At 39.1% G+C, this 22836-nt stretch overlaps 1 protein-coding gene across 2 annotated transcripts in view; it reads left to right on the forward strand.

The window, feature by feature from the left end:
- Positions 1-22361, forward strand: part of pmepa1 (prostate transmembrane protein, androgen induced 1) — a 59917-nt gene extending 37556 nt beyond the window's left edge. The window contains exons 1-5 of one of the 2 annotated variants that reach the window (XM_051948515.1): positions 1304-1652; positions 6984-7138; positions 9948-10001; positions 11556-11914; positions 14505-22361. In XM_051948515.1, the coding sequence (XP_051804475.1) occupies positions 1595-1652; positions 6984-7138; positions 9948-10001; positions 11556-11914; positions 14505-14811 (933 nt within the window). In that variant the 5' untranslated portion in view covers positions 1304-1594 and the 3' untranslated portion in view covers positions 14812-22361. Of the gene's footprint in view, positions 1-1303; positions 1653-6983; positions 7139-9947; positions 10002-11555; positions 11915-14504 lie in introns of those variants that run through there. The other variant, XM_022215337.2, reaches the window with a different exon arrangement.
- The last annotated feature ends 475 nt before the right edge of the window (positions 22362-22836 follow it).

Genomic DNA, 22836 nt, shown 5'->3' on the forward strand with positions numbered 1-22836 from the left:
ATTACTGCTTAAAATAATCTGGATGAATTTATTTAGTTCAGTTTTCTGTTCTCAATTGAAGCACTAAATATACACGACCATTCAAAAGTTTGGAGTCACTTTTTTTTCAATGTTTCCAATTGAAATATTTACTGGAAAAAGTTGTGTTTTTTTGTAGGATTTTGTCACTTTGCTCTGCAATGTTATTTGGAAGAAAACTGGTTGAGTCGCAGCCAAATTTCTTTGGATGTCATAACGCTGGAGCAGCGCTAAACCTTATTTTAGCACTGTGGCTGGAATTAGAATATCAGTTTAAAGGTACAAAGTAGAATTTCAAGTTGGTAGAATCCACAGTAAACTTCAGTACTTTATTTTAACTGCAGCTCAAATACAGTTTTTACAGTGTAATAGATTTATATGCACTACCGTTGAAAAGTTTGGGGTCACCCAGACAATTTCATGTTTTCCATGAAAACTCACACTTTTATCCATGTGCTAACATAACTGCACAAGGGTTTTCTAATCATCAATGAGCCTTTCAACACCATTAGCTAACACAATGTAGCATTAGAACACAGGAGTGATGGTTGCTGGAAATGTTCCTCTGTACCTCTATGGAGATACTCCATTACAAATCAGCCGTTTCCAGCTAGAATAATCATTTACCACATTAACAATGTCTAGACTCTATTTCTGATTCGTTTAATGTTATCTAAATTTTAAAAAAGAAACATCTTTTCTTTCAAAAATAAGGACATTTCTAAGTGACCCCAAAGTTTTGAATGGTCGTGTATATCCCAAAAGCTATGTTTTTTTCTGTGAATTATATTATAAAACATAATAAAATCAAATTCTGAAGAATAAAATGCAAAACATATAGAAGTTAAATGTGTGTGTCAACCACATCTGTAGAGCTATGTTGGCCTTTACTGAACAACGCTGAAAAAAATGAAATCATGCATGTTATTTTCATTTTCTTTCCTTTCAGTGCTAAAACAGTTACAAAGTTATGTTAATGTTAAATATGTCTCCCTTGGTGAATTTACGGTTGATCCAAACATCTTTATATCTCTCTATATGACATTATATGATGCTATGAAGCATTTATCTACTATAAGAGTCTGTTTATCCTGAAGAGACGTGCAGCTCCAGACTCCCCCTCCTCCTCCTCTCATCATTATTCCATCCATCCCTCTGACCCATCTGTCTCTCCCAGACGCTCCCACCACTCCCCCTCTTTCTCTCCCCCCTCCTCCCCCACCCCCTCGCATTGACCCCTTTTGTTTGCAGCCATTGTGGGGGTGGTGGGGATTGTATGGGAGGCTGGAAGGGTCCGGTCAGCTGTTTCCTCAATATGCGTCTGGACAGTGTGGGAATGCGTGTGAGAAAAAGTTGCAGACAAAGCTCGGCGAGACTCAGAGTGTGAGTGTCGACCGGCGAGGACACACAGCATCCGCGGGACATGTAGGTTCACTGCTGCGGAGGGAAGATTCCTTTATTTTTTGTTGTTTTGGTTTAGTTTTTAGCTTTTCTTTTTGCATCGGGAAAGGTTTTCATCACTGGAATACAAACATCTTTTTGTAAAACGACAGAGATCCGGTTGAGGGAAGAGACTATGCAGCCGTCGTCAGGGAGCCACAACCATGACAACTGTGTTCAGACACAACTGTGCGGTGAGTGTCTCATCCGAGGAGAACATCCATGTTTTATCAGACGGCCCGTGGCTGCAGGTTTCTTCTCTCAGGCTGCTGCAGCAAGCACAAGAAGGAGGATAATATTCCTCAGGTTTCTGTTTTTTTCTTCTAAAGGCACGTTGCTTGGCACGCTGAAATTAAACCTTTACTGGATTGACAGAAATAGAGCTGGAAGTCATTTTAGAAGCAAAAAACAAAAAGCCAAACGCTCTCTGGTTCTGCTTTTAAAATGTGGCAGTTTGATGCTTTAGAGCAGTGGTGTCAAACATAAGGCCCACAGGCCAAAACCAGCCCGCCACAGGGTCCAATCTGACCCATGGGACGGCTTTGAAAAGTATGAAAATTACTGAATACTTCCTGTGAAAATACCTAACCCTTAGATGCACATGTGATTAGACCCTACACTCTTCCATGAGTAGGTCAGACATGAAAATCAAGTCATTTTTGTCATTCTGGTTCAGAATAATCATTTCTGTTATTGTTTGTGTTACAGTTTTGTCCACTCAGGAATGATTTCATGTTTGAAATCTGTTTATTTTTCACTTTATAGCAGATATTGAACATTTTGATAATTGAAAAATAAGAATTTTGTGCAGAACAGCAATAGAAGAATGTCAACATCCATTTTGTTGTCATTTTTCCACTCTTTTCCTTCCAGCTTGTGCACTTCATCCCCTCTTGTATGATACTATCAGTGATAAAGAGCTGAAGGTAGAACTACAAATTTTAAAATTTCTTTAAAAGTACAAAAGTTAATGTAAAAATGTAAATTGAATGGATTAAAAATATGTTTTTTTGAGGAATAGCTAGAAAATTAAATAATCAAAACTTTATTACCAAAATATGATAAGAAGAAGACCTCAGATTGCGTAAACTATAGTTTTAAGGGGACTCTGGTTCTGCTCCAGTAGTTAAGTTTCTTTTGTGGATCTCGAAGCTTTGTCACAGAGTTGTGTGTTATTCTGAACGTGGTGTTTGGCGGTTAAAGGGTGAAGCTGTCCTCACAGCAGAAGGTTGTTGACCTCTGAGAAACAATTCAGGTTTGGTTAAAACAGGAATGTCACGAAAGCGTCTAGACGAATACCAGACTGCAAAAAAAAAAGTGAGTAAAACCAGCTAAACCTGGTGTTTAAGACCTTTTCCAGTTTTTCCACAACTTGTTTGTGGTTTACAAAATTAACTGATGTTGATCTGGTTGTGTGAGTCAAACTAGGTAAATTCATACTGATTTGTGGATCTAATGCGTCCAAATACAGCTCCGGTGTGAATAATATATGAATGGTTGCTTTCAGAAAATATCATGAATGAGTTATAGGAGTCACCTGACTGTCTGTGTGTGTGTGTCTGCCAGTGTTGTGTAAGAGTTAAGATGGTCAAAGGAACACAACCAGACTGTGAGAACTGTCTGGAAACCAGTGTGTGTGTTGTTGTTGTTGTCTGCAGGTTACTTTATGTTCTTGTGTCTGACTTGGACCTGACCTCTGGCTGCTCCTCATGGAAAAAGTGTGAGAAAAAAAAGCTGTGTGTGTGTGTGTGTAGTGTATGTGTGTGTGTGTGTGTGTGTGTAGTGTGTGGTAATGGGGGTGGTGGAAGCAGGGCAGGGGGTAGTAAAAGCAGACTGTCTCTAAACAAAGCTAGCCCTGTCTGGTCTAGTCTGGCTTTGTGTGTGTGTGTGTGTGTGTGTGTGTGTGTGTGTGTGTGTGTGTGTGTGTGTGTGTGTGTGTGTGTGTGTGTGTGTGTGTGTGTGTGTGTGTGTGTGTGTGTGTGTGTGTGTTGGACACTATACTGACCTCTACATGTCCAAAAGCCTGTTATTTTCTTCTCTCATCAGACAGAAAAGATATGACCCTCGTTGTATTGGAACTGCTGCTATATTAGCCACAACAGATGTGTGTGCTTTATTATTTATTTATAGAGTAATGATTTCATTTATAGCCAAATTGTGCTGGCACTATAAACCAATTAACTGAACGTCTCAAATCAATAAGTAACTGCTAACTTTTGTGATATTCAAGTAAAAATGTCAGTGAGAAGCATTTGCCGCTGCACTCGTCAGTTTAAACGTGAGATGTGGTCATTTGAAGATGCTCCATTCAATAAAATATATTTTATAAGCTAAATAATTAATTTTCAGTAAAAGACTGTGTCAAGGCCATCCAACTACAGATTGATATACTGTAGTGCTGTTTAAATTTAAACCACATCTTTTTTTGTTCTCATATATGACCAATTTTTGTCATGTTGTTTCGTTGCTCCGCAAAGGAAAGCAGCAGAGTTATGTGACAATCGGCGTAGGTTTGTCTGTCTGTCTGTCTGTTAGCAACATTACTTAAAAACAGACTAACAGATTTGGATGAAATTTTCAGGGAAAGTCAGAAATGATATAAAGACTAAGTGATTAGATTTTGGCAGTGATGCAGCTTGTAGTCTCCTACTTATCAGGTAAAAATGAAATGACTGAGCAGCCTTGGCGGAGTACTGCGCTCTCTGAATGCTTTTCTTCTTTTGTTATTGTGACTGAGGTTATAATTCAGATGTGAGAGATTAATAGGTGTTTATAGCTCATGCTTTTACTTCCATATTATCAACCACCTGACAATTTGTCAAGTTTGTTAATGTTTGTACTGTTTTTTCTGACGATTGAGGATTAAATACAGACAAGTGACTCTGCTACATGTGTTTATATGCATGTACACTACTGTTCAAAAGTTTGGGGTCACCCAGACAATTTCATGTTTTCCATGAAAACTCACACTTTTATTCATGTGTTTACATAGCTGCACAAGGGTTTTCTAATCATCAGTTAGCATTTCAACACCATTAGCTAACACAATGTAGCATCAGAACACAGGAGTGATGGTTGCTGGAAATGTTCCTCTGTACCCCTATGGAGATATTCCATTAAAAATCAGCCGTTTCCAGCTAGAATAGTCATTTACCACATTAACAATGTCTAGACTGTATTTCTAATTTGTTTAATGTTACCTTCATTGAAATTTTTTTATTTTTTATTTTTTTAAATAGGGACATTTGTAAGTGACCCAAACTTTTAAATGGTTGTGTATGCAGTCTGTGCTCCACATATTAGTTTCTGCTTTATTTACAAATACAGCCAAATCCCCATGTACATGTGCTTCGGACTTATATGCGTGATTTAATTCGTTGTATTTTACATTAAACAGTACATACACACGTGGACAAAATTGTTGGTACCCCTCAGTTAAAGAAGGAAAAACCCACAATTCTCACTGAAATCACTTGAAACTCACAAAAGTAACAATAAATAAAAATTTATTGAAAATTAAATAATCAAAATCAGCCATCACTTTTGAATTGTTGATTAACATAATTATTAAAAAAAACAAACTAATGAAATAGGGCTGGACAAAAATGATGGTACCCATAACTTAATATTTTGTTGCACAACCTTTTGAGGCAATCACTGCAATTTAACCATTTCTGTATTTGTCAATGAGCGTTCTGCAGCTGTCAACAGGTATTTTGGCCCACTCCTCATGAGCAAACAGCTCCAGTTGTCTCAGGTTTGATGGGTGTCTTCTCCAAATGACATGTTTCAGCTCCTTCCACATATGTTCAATGGGATTCAGATCTGGGCTCATAGAAGGCCACTTTAGAATAGTCCAACGCTTTTCTCTCAGCCATTCTTGGGTGTTTTTGGCTGTGTGTTTTGGATGGTTGTCCTGTTGGAAGACCCATGACCTGCGACTGAGACCAAGCTTTCTGACACTAGGCAGCACATTTCTCTCCAGAATGCCTTGATAGTCTTCAGATTTCATCGTACCTTGCACACTTTCAAGACACCCTGTGCCAGATGCAGCAAAGCAGCCCCAAAACATTACTGAGCCTCCTCCATGTTTCACCGTAGGGACAGTGTTCTTTTCTTCGTATGCTTGGTTTTTGAGTCTATGAACATAGAGTTGATGTGCCTTACCAAAAAGCTCCAGTTTGGTCTCATCTGTCCAAAGGACATTCTCCCAGAAGCTTTGAGGCTTGTCAACATGCATTTTTGCAAATTCCAGTCTGGCTTTTTTATGAGTTTTTTTCAGCAGTGGTGTCCTCCTTGGTCGTCTCCCATGAAGTCCACTTTGGCTCAAACAACGACGAATGGTGCGATCTGACACTGATGTACCTTGGCCTTGGAGTTCACCTTTAATTTCTTTGAAGGTTGCTCTGGGCTCTTTGGATACAATTCCAACGATCCGTCTCTTCAATTTGTCATCAATTTTCCTCTTGCGGCCACGTCCAGGGAGGTTGGCTACTGTCCTGTGGGTCTTGAACTTCTGAATAATATGAGCCACTGTTGTCACAGGAACTTCAAGCTGTTTAGAGATGGTCTTATAGCCTTTACCTTTAAGATGTTTGTCTATCATTTTTTTTCGGATGTCCTGGGACAATTCTCTCCTTCGCTTTCTGTTGTCCATGTTCAGTGTGGTACACACCTTTTCACCAAACAGCAGGGTGACTACTTGTCTCCCTTTAAATAGGCAGACTGACTGATTATGAGTTTGGAAACACCTGTGATGTCAATTAAATGACACACCTGAGTTAATCATGTCACTCTGGTCAAATAGTTTTCAATCTTTTATAGAGGTACCATCATTTTTGTCCAGGCCTGTTTCATTACTTTGTTTTTTAAAATAATTATGTTAATCAACAATTCAAAAGTAATGGCTGTTTTTGATTATTTAATTTTCAATAAATTTTTATTTATTGTTACTTTTGTGAGTTTCAAGTGATTTCAGTGAGAATTGTGGGTTTTTCCTTCTTTAACTGAGGGGTACCAACAATTTTGTCCACGTGTGTAGCTTTTGGATGTTCATTTTCTTGTATTTGTTTCTCTTCTATATCCTTTGTTAATGTAGTGCTGTAAAGATCAGCAATTGAAAATGGTTTATTTCATGTGAGTAAATGCAGCAGGGTTTTACTGCCCTTTTGTGAAAGAAAACTTGAAACCTGTTAGTTGGGATTAGAGCTGTCACTGCTTTCTAACCTAATAAAAGAATGTTAATTATGTTCCTCAGGGGCAGTAGTAGAAATCACTTCTACCACACAGTATGAGGTCTGTGGGACCAGATTGAAAACAACTGTCCAAATTAATGCATCACATCCCGACATATCCTGATTTATAATCTCTAGTTTGCAGCATCTTACACTCTTTATGATGAAAATAGTCTACAGACTCTCCTTTCCTGGTGAACAGTAACTCTCTCTCAGATTCTCTCTGCAGGGTGAATCGTGTTTTCCTCGACTCACAAACTGACCTCCATCTTCGTTTCTGTTTCGCTGCAGCCCAGCTGGAGTTCGTCCAGATCCTGGTGATCGTGGTCGTCATGATGGTCATGGTGGTGGTGATCACCTGTCTGCTGAACCATTACCGCCTATCAGCGCGCTCCCTCCTCTCCAGACACGCCCCCACACGCAGGAGACACCTGCCGTTGGCCAACGTAAGTCCAAGACCACGTTTACACCTGGACCTCTGTTACACTCATGTTTTCTCTGTTCACTTTTACCCACACTGACGTTATCTGAGCAGAAATGGATCTGGGGCCGAGGATCAAGTGATTAGATTTTGGCAGTGATGCAGCTTGTAGTCTGGATCCACGGATTTGTTAAAGATTTTTGTATCATTGTGAGATAGCGACACGGCGTCACTGTAACCATGACAACAAGTGAACACTACATCAGCTGCCTGCTGATGATCACATGATTGTGATCCTACTAGAAATGGACTGCTGTGGACTTATCAGGACTTATCCATTGGCAAATAATACAAGGAACATTTGATTAAATTGTGGGGGTGTTTCTGAGTCCCATCAATTCCGACCACCCGCCACAGATTAAGGTCACGTGAGTCAGTTTCCGTACATAACGTACACATGCACAACACACGCCTGTGCACATTTTGTTTGTGGGTTCATCTATATTAAATGGGCACATTCTTTGTTTCCGCGATTTCTGATCATTAATCACTAATAGACAAATGAAGAGTTCATTTGCAAAAACAGGTAATTCCGTTTTGAGAAAACTCTTTTTTTAATTGTTTACTTGAGATAATAACAACACTAATAATTTTTTCTCTATTTTGTCATGTATTTTTCTACTGAATCAAATCCACTCAACTTCAGTTTGACTGATATTATCTAAAAAAAACAATAAAATAAAAGGTTTTCTGAAAATTTATCAAAACGGAGTGATCTGTTTTTGCAAATGAACTCTTCAAAATGCTGTGTTTCTGACAATGCCATTATGAGGGCATGAGCAGCCTTGGCAGAATCCTGTGCTGTCTGAGTGCTCTTCTAGTTTTAGCATTTGACATTTTGAAAAAAGTTTTTTCACTTTTTGACTTTTTTTCTCATTTATGGCATTATAACAGCATCATACTGTACAAGGACATTTTTGAGTTCTCTCTACTTCTAGCTGTGGTTGCATTGTTTCCATAGAGGTGCAGGAGTTTATAGTGCAATAGACAACACAGAGAAACTTCTTAGGTTCAGAGCGTTCACAGCAATCATTTAAAGTTGACGTATAAAGTACCTTTAAGGGGTTCAATAAAGGAATTTATTCTAAGTAAATATGCCGTGAGCAATACAACTCTCTTTGCAGGTAAACAATGGAACATACACTACCATTCAAAAGTTTGGGGTCACTTAAAGATGTCATTATTTTTGAAAGAAAAGCATTTTTTATTCAATGAAGATAACATTAAATTAAACAGGAATACATTCTAGACATTGTTAATGTGGTAAATGACTATTCTAGATGGAAACAGCTGATTTTTAATGGAATATCTCCATAGGGGTACAGAGGAACATTTCCAGCAACCATCACTCCTGTGTTCTAATGCTACATTGTGTTAGCTAATGATGTTGAAAGGCTCATTGATGATTAGAAAACCCTTGTGCTGTTATGTTAGCACATGAATAAAAGTGTGAGTTTTCATGGAAAACATGAAATTGTCTGGGTGACCCCAAACTTTTGAACAGTAGAGTATATAGACAACAAATAAACAAATATAAAACTTACAGAATGTTTTTTTAAGAAGAAACTATAAAGATTATAGCCGCTGCTATTACAGTTACTAATCTTTATGAGCGGGCTTAGACACTGAAGAGTCGGGCAGCAGCTTCAGTAGATTAGTCACTGCGAGGACGGCCCTTAATAAAAGACAGATTCAGAAGAAAAGCAGTGTTTGAGCTCCGCTGAGTGACAGCATGTGATCACGGTGATTAAACGCTGCTGCGGGCTAATGCTAACACACTGACTCACTTCTTCATTAGGGGCCGCCACGTCTATTTCGAGAAACACATGCACCGACTTACACCTGAGGCTTCTTCAAACATATGACTGCACATCCTGAGTCACCTGCTACTGAATCACCATGTGTGTCTGTGTGTGTGTGTGCGTGTGTGTGTGTGTGTGCAGCTCCAGTCTACAAGTGAGATATGAGTAAAGGATGAAGCATGAACACACACAGAGCTCCTGATAAGCTCATGAGAGTCATAGCGTCCCAGTTAATTTGGATTAGCAGACAGACACACTGACACACATACAAGTCAGACACGCAGGCCGGAGATCTGTTTCCAGAGAACAACAAAAATCGCTCAGAATTTCCCGTCACAGGCTATTATTGAGGTTTCTTTTGTCATTTCTTCAGTAAAAGTTTCACAACGGCGTGAAATCAAGTTCAGGGTTCAAGTATAGCTTCATTCAGGCTGGCTGGAGTTAAACGGAACAATGTTTTTTCAGCTTTACCGAAACAGATATGATATGAATGAACAGCATGTGGTCAGGTGGCATGAAGACAATGATTAAAGTTATGTGGACATTTGAAAAAGCACAGGACAGGTGAATCTTTGGTGTGCACCAGCTGAGCCCTCTAGTGGACAAAAATGTATTTTAAAAAAAGAAGAAGAAGAAGCACAGTGCAATTTTCTGTATTCTTTTTTTCACACAAAACTAACAGAATTGCATTTTAAACAACCAAAAGCATACTAGAGTTTGCTGTTGGTGTAGGAAAAAGTGAAAATCCTTCTTTGACAAAAAGAATTAGTTAATAAATCCTTAGATATTAGCGATTGCGTGATTTGTCGGACAGTTTGTGATAAAACAGAGGAAACCCAACATCAATTTCTGTCTGTCCATGTCAGCTCCAGAAGCAAAAAACAGGCAACAGTTCTTAGAGTACATTATTACGCGTGTGATCCGGTACATTTTGGTTTCAATTATTGTAATATTTCTATCTGTTTCCTACAGGAGGGAGGTCTGTGGTCCTCTGAGTCAACAGGGACAAGCAGTGCTCTGAATGAGGTGAGTCCTCCTTCATTCAGTCAGTTTTTTTAGGAAAAACTCGAGTATAAATTCATATTTACCTGTTAATTATGATGCAGCAGCAGTAAATGTAATGTGATATTATTGGGGACAATATTCTAACGGTAAAAGATGGTAAAATTGTGGCAAAAGCTTTTAAACTGAACAACAGAGTTAAAGCATGTGCACAAAATGTTTTGTAGAAAGATGAAATGTGGAGTACTCAAAACATAATGGTGTAAACTTAAGATAATATAGGGGTCATTCCACAATTGGAGGACATTTGGACTTCAAAATTTAAAAGTAATTCAAATTTCTGCTATATATTCATCAGTAATAGCTAATAAACTATTTAAGAATTGAATGGCTCAGCTTACACATAAATGGTACCATTTTTATACATGTTTTCTGTGTTGTTTGCTAACCCTACTGTAATCACAGTAACAGGGTTGCTAATCCATGCTAATGTTAGCTTTTTCTCAGCAGTAGAAGCTAGATATTTAGCTAGCTGTTACTCCTGACCAAGAGGACAAACTGACTGATGGAAAACAGTCAAAAGAATTAGTCTGATCCTGATAATATGAGGTAGAGTGAGACATTCAATGGGCTGACAATGTAATAAAAATATGAACAATAGAAGAGAGGACATAGCTTTGCTCTAAACGTTCTTTAGCAAAACAGCTGAATGATGAAGTCAACGACAAAAACAAGACACAAAACAACAGAAATGAGAACCAAAACGACAAAAATAAGACACAAAAAAACAACACAGAACAACAAGGTCATTGTGGGACACACGCTCCATGCACAATAATAATTATTTAAAATATTATGCTGATTAAAAAATGTTCCCACAATTATAAGAGACATCAATCTACAAAATACCAAAAAAGGAGATTTAAAGTGAATTTTAACTGTTTTATTTGAGATCCAATTTGGTCATCATTGGGGTGGGACAAGAAAAAATGTCACTTATTGGGAACTCCAGACTTATTTGGTGTTTAAAAAATATTTTCAAACATTCTTTTCTCTTGATTTGATTTCCGGAGAAATAAATGTACACAACTGCAGGTTTTAGTATTTTGTACATGGATTATGTAAAATTTGAAGGGTGGGCCGTAAAATGTCCTTTAATTATGGACTGACCCATAACTGTTAAAAATGTGTAAGAAGCAAAACAATCCATAATGGTGTATTATGCATAAAAACTGTGTCAAAAAAAACAATAACTGAAAGTAAGTAGTAACTAGTAAATAATAGCTATCAAAAATACATCCTACTGTATAGGCATGGAAAAACTGACCAACTCTCACAGCATAAAAGCTGATGCACAGCTCAGTATCTTCAATATTTTCTTGGGGTGTAAATCACAGCTAAGAAATGCTCCTGAATTTTCTAATCAATCCTGCTGCCTCTGAATGCTGACTTCTCTGGCTGATTTTTGAAGATCTTTAAAGAAGCTTTTTGGACATGTGAACATGGTCAGATCTTAGAGTCTGGCCCATGATTTGTTACTTAGTTTCCACATCTAACTTCTTGTCCCTCCTTACTCAGCACCAGGTGTATAACCCCCGTCCCCCGGATCGAGGGGTCCCCACCTCCTACCTACAGCGGGAACCACATCACGGCCAGTCCCAGCCTCCACTCCATTCCCAGCGCTTCCAGCACACATACGCCCCGAGTCGCTTCCAGCCAACGTACCCCTACCTGCCCCAGAGCCTCATCGACCTCCCACCAACAATCTCCCTGTCAGATGGCGAGGAGCCGCCGCCGTACCAGGGCCCCTGCACCCTGCAGCTCCGGGACCCTGAGCAGCAGATGGAGCTGAACCGCGAGTCGGTCCGAGCGCCGCCGAACAGAACCGTGTTCGACTCCCACCCCCTCGACCCATCCAACTCCTTTCTGCAGGCCAGGTAACAGCAAGCAAGTTATTGATGTCACACTTTTATTAGCCTAACTATTAACTATAATGAGCCTTTCAACAACACCATTAGCTAACACAATGTAGCATTAGAACACAGGAGTGATGGTTGCTGGAAATGTTCCTCTGTACCCCTATGGAGATATTCCATTAAAGATCAGCCGTTTCCAGCTAGAATAGTCATTTACCACATTAACAATGTCTCAGCTCTATTTATAATTCATTTAACATTATCTTCATAGAAAAAAAATTGCTTTTCTTTCAAAAATAGGGACATTTCTAAGTGGCCCCAAACTTTTGAACGGTAGTGTATACAGCTGTCAACAAAGTTTCCACACACTTGAAAAGAACATTTATATCATACATGTCTTTATATCATAGTGTCCAGAGACTTCCATAACTCTTATTTTCAATGATGGAATCATTGAAACTTGTGCATCTCAGCCACAAAAACAATAATACCTCATACAATCGTACATTTTGGTTCTTTCACAGGTCCCCTATTATGCCCCTTTTTCAGCAAATTATTAGTCTTAAATGATACTACGATGTCTCTTTCAATTTTTCAGTTCTAAATACCACAAAGATGGGGCATTTCACCATGACTGTCATAATCCTTGGTTTTAGTTCTGTCTTAAACGGACTCTTTCAGAGTCTGTAGCTTTAAAAGCAGCTGTCTTGCTGCTGTTCACACCCCCTTCAGGAAGAAGACTCCTCCTGCATCATAGACTTTATATAAAGATGGACGTAGCATCTGGCTCCAAAAATGAAGCCCACCTGGAAGTGTCAAAAACTTGCAATATCACGCCATCCGCTAGGGTTGGCTCCAAAAAGCTTTTGCTCCATAGACCCCAATTCATTACCAGAAAAAATAAAATTTGATAGATTGATTTTCTACAGCTCAGGATTTTTTCCCCGTTAGTTTTCATGGTCAAAATGAGAGATCAGGTGGCTGAACTTAAAATAAATCAATACTGAATTTTAAATAAATCGTTAAAGTTGGCGGAGCCAGGGGGTGTGGCTATACTTGATTGACAGTCCCATTGACTGGTCCTGCCCCTAGTTGCTCTCCGGTCCAGCCTGTTTGATGACGCTTTTTACGTCACTGGCTCCAAAAAATCCAAAATGGCGACCAGGTAGTAGCAAAATCCAGGCTTCATTTTCTCGGCGTTGAAACCAACGGGTGACGTCACGGTTAGTTCACGCCTGTCCTGCATCAATTTAATCTTATCTTCATTGAAGAAAACTGTTTTTTCTTTTTTTAAAAAAAAGACATTTCTATGTGACCCCAACCTTTTGAACGGTGGTGTTTCCAGTCCAACCAGCTGCTAAGTTAAAGCTGCATTAACTTTTAAATAATCTTGCAGTTTCAGTTAGGCAGGATGTTCCTGTTCCAATGAAATATTTCAGGGAAATAAAAGTCCCTGTTTGAGTCACGGTGTTGCTCTTTGTACTGACTGTGACTCAGATTTTTGAGTGGATGTTCTGAATGCTAAAACGCAGAAGTGGAAAAAGTAACTGAAAACTTCAAATGACCTCCCTCCAAAGTAGACGAGAAGCCAAATGGTTATTTACTTCTGCTTTTAGACCCATCTGCATTAGCATCTCTGAAGTACAAGCAGTATCTGGGTGGGGTTTTGCTTTCACTCGCTCATTTTTCACTGCAATATTAACTCCTGGAAACAACACCAGCATGACTAGAAGTAGAGAGAACTTAAAAATGTCTTCTGTGCACGATCACCCAGTTTTAATGCTCGAAATCATAAAAAATAGGAAAAATGAAAGTTGAAATTCTATAGGTTTAATAGTTTTTGACAAGATATTTAAAAAAAAATGGAATCAACAGGTTTTCAATTGTATGCAGGAGCCACCAACGCTAGAAAAATCTTGGCTGTACACACTATAGATAGATTTTTGGGTGCTTTTTACAGAATTTGGTTTGACCAAATAGATGACTTTTGACAGTTTTCAATCAGACATATAGAATAAAACCATTTTGTGTGTATGAATTTAAGCTTAGATGTAATTAATTTTCCTGACAGAAACATGTGTTATACATGTTTCTTTCAAGCATGATTGTTTCTTTTTAGCATCTGACTCTGGTAAATGGTGAAATATGGGGATTTTTGAAAGATCACATACATGTCAAATCTGTCGAGTCTGACACTTGGCTCTCATTATCATCTCGTTTGCACACTTCTTTATGTCGATCTTTATACACTCAGTGTGAAGTCATCCGCATAATCTTGCCACTGTTTTTAAAAACTTGCCAAGAAACGTCTGTTTCTTGCACTAATATTGACTCAGGTTGTAGTGTGTGCAGCCAAACAAAAGTTGTATCAGCCCCAAGACAATCAGCACCTTTAATCTCCACCTCAGTAGTTCCAAGGCCAGAAGGCAGTACTTCTTCAAGAGCAGGGACAAAACTTAAACCCTGCTGGAAACAGATAATAAATGCAGGCTTTTTTCTTTTGTAATCTCTACAGTCTGCCTGTTCCTCATTATTCTGCACCAACACTTGGTGCTGTCCTTGTTTTTCGGCTCACTTCATTCTGATTTATCCTCGTTTAATTTGCTCCCAGTCTGCAGGCGCCTCCTCCGAGCGTCCACTCGGGCATCAGTGTGCTAGAAGCCCAGGAGGCCTTGTCCCGGCACCAGAAGCAGGGCTCTCGGGTAGAAGGAGCTCCCCCAACCTACAGCGAGGTCATCGGGCACTACTACCACCCTTCGTCCCTGAACTCCACCCACAACCACCGGACTGTGCCGCAAGCACCGCCGTCCTCGCTCATACAGGGTCTGCTCCGACCTCCGCCTCAGCAGCAAGGAAGCGTGGACAACAGGAACACAAGGAATACAAAGGAGAAATCCCAGAAGCCCCAGCAGGTGTGACAATACTGCTTCCTGTTTTGAGAAAAAAAAAACAACAAACAGGATTACGTCTGATCAGCGGACAACAAGGAAAAATCACGTGAATGGTAAAAAAAAAAAGAGCTGGTTGGCTGTTTCACAGTTTCCCCTGCTTCACGCTTTGAGAGGCGGCAAGACGAGCACCTGGAAACCACATCACTCCTGCAGAGCACAGTCACAGGAGAACAACTGGTACTTCACGTTCCACAGCTTTCTGTCCGAAGAGCACTTCAGATGAACCCATGATGATGTCAGAAAAGAGTTGGCAGAAGGCGGAAAAGGGGAAAGCCTCTTTCCGTCCTCATCCCTCCTCCATCAGACTGATCCACATAGTCTTCATTCATTATATATATATTTACTTGTTCCGTTTGTTTCTATAGAGCATTTTTCTTCATTTGTTTGTCTTTTTCACACTTGCCAGAAAATTCCTATACTGGCGAAAATGTTGCAATCTTCTTGGTTCTTCCACGTTTTAGGATTTTTTTTTTGTTTTCTAGCGATAATCCCTCCAACCACCCACTCGCTGCTTCGAGTCCTTTTAGTTCTCGACTCCTGTGCCAGGCTTTAGCTGTATCACGGGGACATGTTAGCACCTTAGGATATTTTCCAGAAAGAGTTTAGATTTTAGCTGAATCTTGAACTAGCCCACCAGTTGTAGCACAGTGCTGACTGTCCTCAAGCTAAAAGTTCTGCCTTACGTCGACCAACCGATGCAGGAGCTGTCGCTGGACCCCCCCTTTTTTTTAGTTTTTTAATTTTTCTAAAGAAGGTTTGCACAAAGTTCAAGACTGTTCACCACAGAGAAAGAAATAATCTGCGACTTGATCGATGATGAGAGAGAAACTAGAGAAAGTAGGGGTATTTTTCTAAACTTGATGGATTCATATGAGATGTTGTTTTTCTTTTTTTTTTTATTTGTTGTGTAGTTATAGAAAAAGAAACAGACATCAGTAATCTGTTGGGGTGCCAACTTTCACGTTGAACATTTTGCCGCGTACATGTTGACATGTATAGATGTTACATACGGAGTATATATACAGACATGTATGCAAACCGAGAGCGAAAAGCACGAATTTAGAGTTATTTATATAATTGCTGAAAAGAATTGCACTATTTTTTAGTATGCGCAGACGGAACGTTTGAGTGAGACTTTTATTTTGAAGGAGCTCTGTCTATTGAGGCGTAAAAACAAAAGAGAGAGAGGTGAAAATGTGGACTCTTACCAGGGATTCGGACCAAAACAGTGCACAGCAGCCGCTATCGTGAACAATTTATGGGGAGATTCTGACGTTGGTGCAATGGACTCAGACCAACTGTTACTGTACCATTGATCAAAAGAAAAAAATCTCCAATTTATGCAAAATGTCTGAGTCCTGTGAGCCAACCACAAGTCAGCATCCAACCTGCGGGCCCAATCAGAAACTCTGCTCGTCACTCTCTCGGTCTCACCCTATTGGCCGAATCGTTAGCCAATCCCAAAGCTGGCTGTCACTACCTCGACCGAACAAGTCAAGCACATTACGAATTTGTTAATCAGACTTTTAAACAGACGTCTGAACTAATCAAGACAGTGTGTAATGTAACAGTAGAACTAGCAGTAGAGTAGGATGTGGTAGAATTAGCTTTTAATTTTTAATCCTGCTGTGTGTTATTTTATTTGAATGTCAAGAGTTTTTGTTCGCTGGGTGAGAAGAGAGAGAACGAGGCAGAATTAGTGACACCTAACGTCCCCCTTGAAGTGCATTAACTCAGGAAGAAAGCCAGTCGCCCAACGGGCCCTAAATGTTCGATATGCCGGCTGTGCACTGCTGTGGCCACACATTCACGAACTTACATCTCCAGTTGAACACCTCCAGTTTCCTTTAAAGTTCCTTCTCTTCTCCTGCCTTTTTTAACCCAAACTCTGGTAAGTTTCCCTCTCTCGCAGGCATCTCTGAGCACTTTATTGCACCAAGAAGGAGACAACAATCTTCTGTCAGCCAGTGTCGGCCTCAGTTCACCTAAAACACCTAAAAACTAAAGTAGAACCCTTTAGGTTAAATTCTTCAACCTTTAGAGCTGCACTTTTAAAAGATGCAAAGAGTTTTGCACCAAAGCGCTGGACTTTATTTATCTTTACTCACAACTTTTTAATCTGAAATCACTAAATGATCTGAACATAACTTAATCATTTTTACAGATTTCATGCCAGTACCATAATATTCTATACTTACTGTTCTCATATTGCCTTTACAAGCAGAACTTTGGCTAAATTAAAACTGGACAAAGAAAAATAATTTGAATTAGGAAGTGATTTATCAAAAATGTAATAAAATTATCAGAAATGGGGCCAGACATTTGATCCTAAATTTAATTTTCGGCATCAAAACAATGTATAAGTTTGATATTGAGCTCAGTTTTTTGTTGTTTTTTTAAAAGATCATGTGACCCTTTGGTCTTTTTCATATTTTAAAATTCCTCTGTTGTCGTTGTTTTTGGAACAAAACTCTTTGTGTGTTGAATGCAGCACAAGTTGGGTTGTTGAAACTAGACACACTGAAGTGTTGAAAAGTGACACGAGTGTTAATAGCAACTTACCTTGTGTCATCTCTTTAAGAGTGTAGAAACGTAGAAATAATACAGTTTTAGCTCATCAAAGTAGAAAATCTAAATTTAACAATGTATTTGTAGTTTTTTTTGTGTTAAAAGTTGCTGCTTATATTTATATGAAAAGCGTTCACTGCGACCAACGCTGTTTTAACTCGGTGCTCGTGAATTTTTACTGATGTGACGACACCACAGGTTGGTCCGGATGATGCCGGCGCCCTCTAGTGTCCAGTTTTTATGCAACAGTGCCCTCCACAGGGTCCGAACCGAACTGCAGCCAAAACTCCTGAAGCTGAGTTAGCTTGACTTTGCAACCTGAAGAGAGGAGAGAGTGAAAAAGGCCAAAAAAACAACGTTTTATTGTCTGATACGGTGAATCTTTGTCTTTTCTTCTCGCTGGTGTCTAAGCTGGACGTAAAGAGGACCAGTTTGTGTCAGTTGCATTGTCATTACTTTTAAATTGCAAAGCTAAGCGTGCATACATTAGGATAAACCACAGCTGAACTTTGCAGAAACTTTCATTGAAATCACCTACTTTCTGAATCCCCTTGCACAATAAAAAAAAGATTTTCAACTGGTTTTCCAATGCAGTAGCCAGAAAAAAGCAATCCAAAATTTTAGAACTTCATTGTTTGCCATATTTGTCCATGTTAAAGTTAGTTTTAATGAATTTGTCCTTAGTTGCACATTTTTTCTTGTCTTGTCTCGAGCAAGCATATAATACATAACGTAAAAATCTTTTCTATAACGCAGCCGATAGGTTATTTTTTCATCCAGATGTTTGGAAGAGTCTTTCAAGATTCTTCCAATCCCTTTAAAACAGCATTTAGCATTCACAATTGCCTAAGCTTTTGACATTTTAACTGTAATGACAAAACCTGAAAGTCCAGCTTTTAACTCCCGTGACACAAAGAAAGACAATGAAAAATAACCGACATGTAGTCACAAATCATTCTTATCAATTTGCCTTCCCTCTATCTTATTTATTATCTCTCTTTCACCTTTGTTCCTGTTATTTAATGACGAGCACTTATGGAAAGAAAAAAAATCATGATATGAAGAAATTAATCTCTTGACCCAAAGCAGATGAAGGACTGATGATTGGATCAATCAAAATACGAATCACCTTTCGCCTTGTAATGAGATTATTAGCCTGGTCCTATGATGCAAGTTTAGCTAATTTGTTGACCTTTATTTTATTGCCTTTTCCCCTACATCGATATGTTACTTGTGTTTGGACGAGGCTATTCAAAAGCGGTTCGGTTTCCTGTGTTGGAGGGTTTGCAGCGGGTATGAGAAGACTGGACAGGTTTTAATGAGGGCATTAAAAGTAGAATCAAGTTTATAATTATGTAAAATGATGTACCAACAGCTGAATTCATATGGAAGAAATTAGTGTAGGATCAATCTGTCACTTCAGGGAAAGCTGACGCTGGCTGACCATACAAAATATGACAGAAGAAAGAGGAGTAAAAGCTCATTTAGAGGTAGTGTTTGTTTTTTAATTCAATGTACTATCTACACGTGCACACTGGTGTGTTTACATGGCTTTCACCAGTGCGTTCCATTTTTTATTTTTTTTGCTAAATTTGAGTCGCACAAAACCCACATATGAAGCGGATCACATGTAAAATGCCTCCATGCCGGCAATAATCTGCACCTGTTTGAGGTGATCTCACGCTTTCCTTCACTTTAAGCCGGCATGAAGGCAGCTTTGCAGCGTTAGCACGTTAGCATTGCAGCTAGCGGGCCACAGCTTTTTCCCAGACCTGTGTGTGTGTGTGTGTGTGTGTGTGTGTGTGTGTGTGTGTGTGTGTGTGTGTGTGTGTGTGTGTGTGTGTGTGTGTGTGTGTGTGTGTGTGTGTGTGTGTGTGTGTGCAGTTAATGTACACCAACCTGGCCTGGGAAAGACCTCCAGCCGTCTAGACAAAAACCAAACACACACAGAGGAGACTAAACAAACTCACCTCAGAAGCAGACCTTCCAAACACACACACACACACAAACACAAACACACACACTTTCATTCACCCAGTTCATTTTTTCAGCTTATTGTGGACCACACAGAATCGCACAAACATTGATCTCACACACCTGGATTGCCTCCAGAGTCCCTCCTTCCTCTTCCTGTCTGAGCTCCTCCTGTTACCTAGAGACGCCTGCCGCCCAATGACAGAGCTCCTTCTTACAGACCCCGGCCCTCGCTGCCATTGGCCGGCCGTCTTTTACGTCGGTCTCCTCGGAAACGTTCGTCGTTTATTATTGTTGCTATGTCGTACAAGTGTGCCTGCCTGTGCTGAGACAGGCGAAATGTGAGTGGCTAGTTTGGGCTGTCAATCATCCCGTGCCATGCCGTCTCAGATGATGATGATGATGATGATGATGGTGATGAGATTTATGATGATGATGATGATGAAGATAGATGTTTTTGTTTGATAGTGATGCCGCAAAGATCGTTGCAATACACCTACTATTTGCCTTTTTGATAATATTAGTCATATTTTAACGTAGTGTGCTTAATGTAAGTTTTTTTTATCGTTATTGTTGTTATTGTTGTTGTTGTTTATTGACCTGAGAAGAAAAATGAGGTGATTTCACTTCAATCCATTGATCACACAAAAACAGTTTTCGTTTTTTTTTTTCGTTTGTTCAACCAACTTTGAGAGTGTAAAACTACCTAACACACAAAAAAACTGCAAGATCACTGGGGAGGACGTGTAAATACAAGAAAATGTACTGCAGCTTTTAAGTGCCCTTTTCCCGTTTAGAGTACCCTTGTTAGTGTGCAGCCGTCTGAAGAGCAAAATGATTTGTATGAGGATCTTTATTTTTTTTACATAAACATATCCTGAGAACAGCTTATCTTTAAGCTAGCTATTTGCGCAACTTTCCCCTCATCCAGTCTCTTTATTTAGGAGAAAAAAACACTTTTAGCACATTTTTTTATCATGCACTTACAAGTTCAAGTATGCTTCTTTTTAAACATCAAGTCCCGTCGTCCCAGTTTGTTGACTAATCATCGCGTCTCCTTGCCTGGCCCAGCGTCTACATGTGTGCCTTCTGGTGTCCAGCGCTAAAGGAGACCACTATGCTTAAAACTCAATTACTGTTGCCTTTTGACGGGTAGATAACTTGGACAGCACAAAATATGTTAAAACTACATGGCCATGACATATGGAAGCCCAGTCAGAGCAGAAAAAGGAAAAAATAAAGACTCATAAAAACTCCTTATCGATGTTGAGGGAAAAAAATGACACGTGAACAGCTGTAATGAAATTATAAGTGAGTAAATTTATCTAGCAGGAAAATTGACCAATACAATGAGAATCTCTGTAATTGGTATTTTGTCTTGGAGTTTAACCTTAGGGGAGAAGTCTTTCTATGTCAAACTCCCTTACGTTCATGTTAGGTTTAAATAAGTCCACTTTAGAAAGTCAGTTTGTAGATGAGTGTGACTTACTAAGTCTGACTTACTTAAACCTAACACGAACTTAACATTTTTTCAGGAATGATAAGGCTTTTTGTCGATTTTATTTTTCCTGCTGAAATAGGCTTCCGTAATTACAACAGCAGGTGCTAAATATTAGTAATTTATCACATTGGTTACTCATGTTGCGTTCCAGAGATGCTGGAAAGTCAGAAATCCACTCCAGTGAACTTGTATTCGTAGCGTAGCATGTCCTTAAATGCATCAGAGCGGTAATGATAGTTGCTAATTGTTAGATAACAAACAGTGTGCAAGGTGAAGGCATTCTGATTTTCTTGTAACATTTATTGGGATACAACATTAGCTATTCTTAAAGTTTCTGGCTGCTTGGAAAGAATCCACTCCTCTAAAACCCACTACAGCCAAGTTCTCTGCATCTTTATAGACATTTCCAAAGAATTAATCATCCTTAACAGGTTACGCCTGACTTGAACTTTTCACATTTTTTGGGGAAAGCTTTTCTTTTTCGTTGCCTTTTTCCAGTTTCAATCAATCACCCGTAGGGAAGTGTAATATATACTGGCATTAAAGAAGAAAAACTGAATATTTTATCAAGAACGATGGCACGACTGAAGGAACACTCTGGAGAAAGGCAAACTAAAAAAAAAAATGTTTTCCCCTTTTTGTGTTTTTGCTCATTCTGCATTGTTGTGTTCTTTTCTGCTCGCTCTGCTCTTTGAATCAGCGCTGCGTGGCGCCTTTCACGCTGACAATGGTGAAGAAAAAATATACGAAAACACTCTCTTTTGGTTGCAGTATGTTATGTGTGCGTATTTAATAAGCCTCTGTACGTTACGGGACACAACGGCGCTCCGATGCTTGTTCACCGCGGTGACTATTGTAGAAGTCTTCCACCTGTCTTTGAGTTTCATCCTGCAAGCATGTCAAATGTGGGACTTGTACAATAGATCCGTTTGTTCTGCTCAGGATTCCTACATGCAGCTGGTCCAGATGTTTGGCAGAAAAATATGATAAAATGCTGCTTTTGTCCAGTCCTCAGCTCTGGAGTGAAAGCTGCAGTCAGGACCAGGTGTGAGACAAAATGTAGGAACCCTGATCTGTTCTTGTAGAAAAACGTTGGGTTTCCCTTCGTTCAGATTTAGCACCAGGCTCATAACTCTTCCGTTGAAGTGCAATGAGAAAAAAAAAGGTGAACTTGGTGCTAAAAACTTCAAGGTTTAACTCCAGTCTGTCATCCGTCACAGCATGGCTCACACACTTATATAGAGGCCTACTTATTCTCAATGGTAATAACTGCTTCTTTGTGTATTAAGACAGTTTATTTTAATTTATATTGGATGGTCTACATGTTGCTTGGTTTGTTATGTTGTTTTTTTTCTTCTTCTCTGTTACAAACAGAAGACAATGGTTTATCGTTGTTGTCACAGAACATGGTATGAATCTGACACATTTCAGTTAACCTTCAATTTAAAATATGAATAAAGGTTTTATAAATATTCTTGTGTCTCCTTTGGTGATTTATTTAAACTTGAACTGACTGCAGTTCTCTTTCCAGATGTCATTACAATACAATAGGCTGTACTTTATGTTTGCTTGGGGTTTGTTTACCAATTGGATTTAACAAAGCAAATAGGTAAGAATCTTCCACTGAAGTTGTTTCAAGCTGAAGCAGTGAGGAGCTTCTCATTTCTTAAACAACCATGTAGGAAGACATATCCTGTGGTCATGGAAAGGATGTTAATGTGTCTCAGAAGGGTCAAATTATTGGAATACATCAAGCAAAGAAAACAACTAAGGAGATGAAACTACTAAAATCAGGTAAAGAACCGTCCAACACATTATTAAAACCTGAAGAATAGTGGAGAACCATCATCTTTGAGGAACAAATGTGGTCAGAACAAACTCTTAGATGATTGTAGGAAATCAACAGTAGAACTCACGGCTATGTTTAATAGTTAAAGTAAGAACATTTT

The sequence above is a fragment of the Acanthochromis polyacanthus genome, chromosome 5 (assembly GCF_021347895.1).
Source record: "Acanthochromis polyacanthus isolate Apoly-LR-REF ecotype Palm Island chromosome 5, KAUST_Apoly_ChrSc, whole genome shotgun sequence".
NCBI lineage: Eukaryota > Metazoa > Chordata > Actinopteri > Pomacentridae > Acanthochromis > Acanthochromis polyacanthus.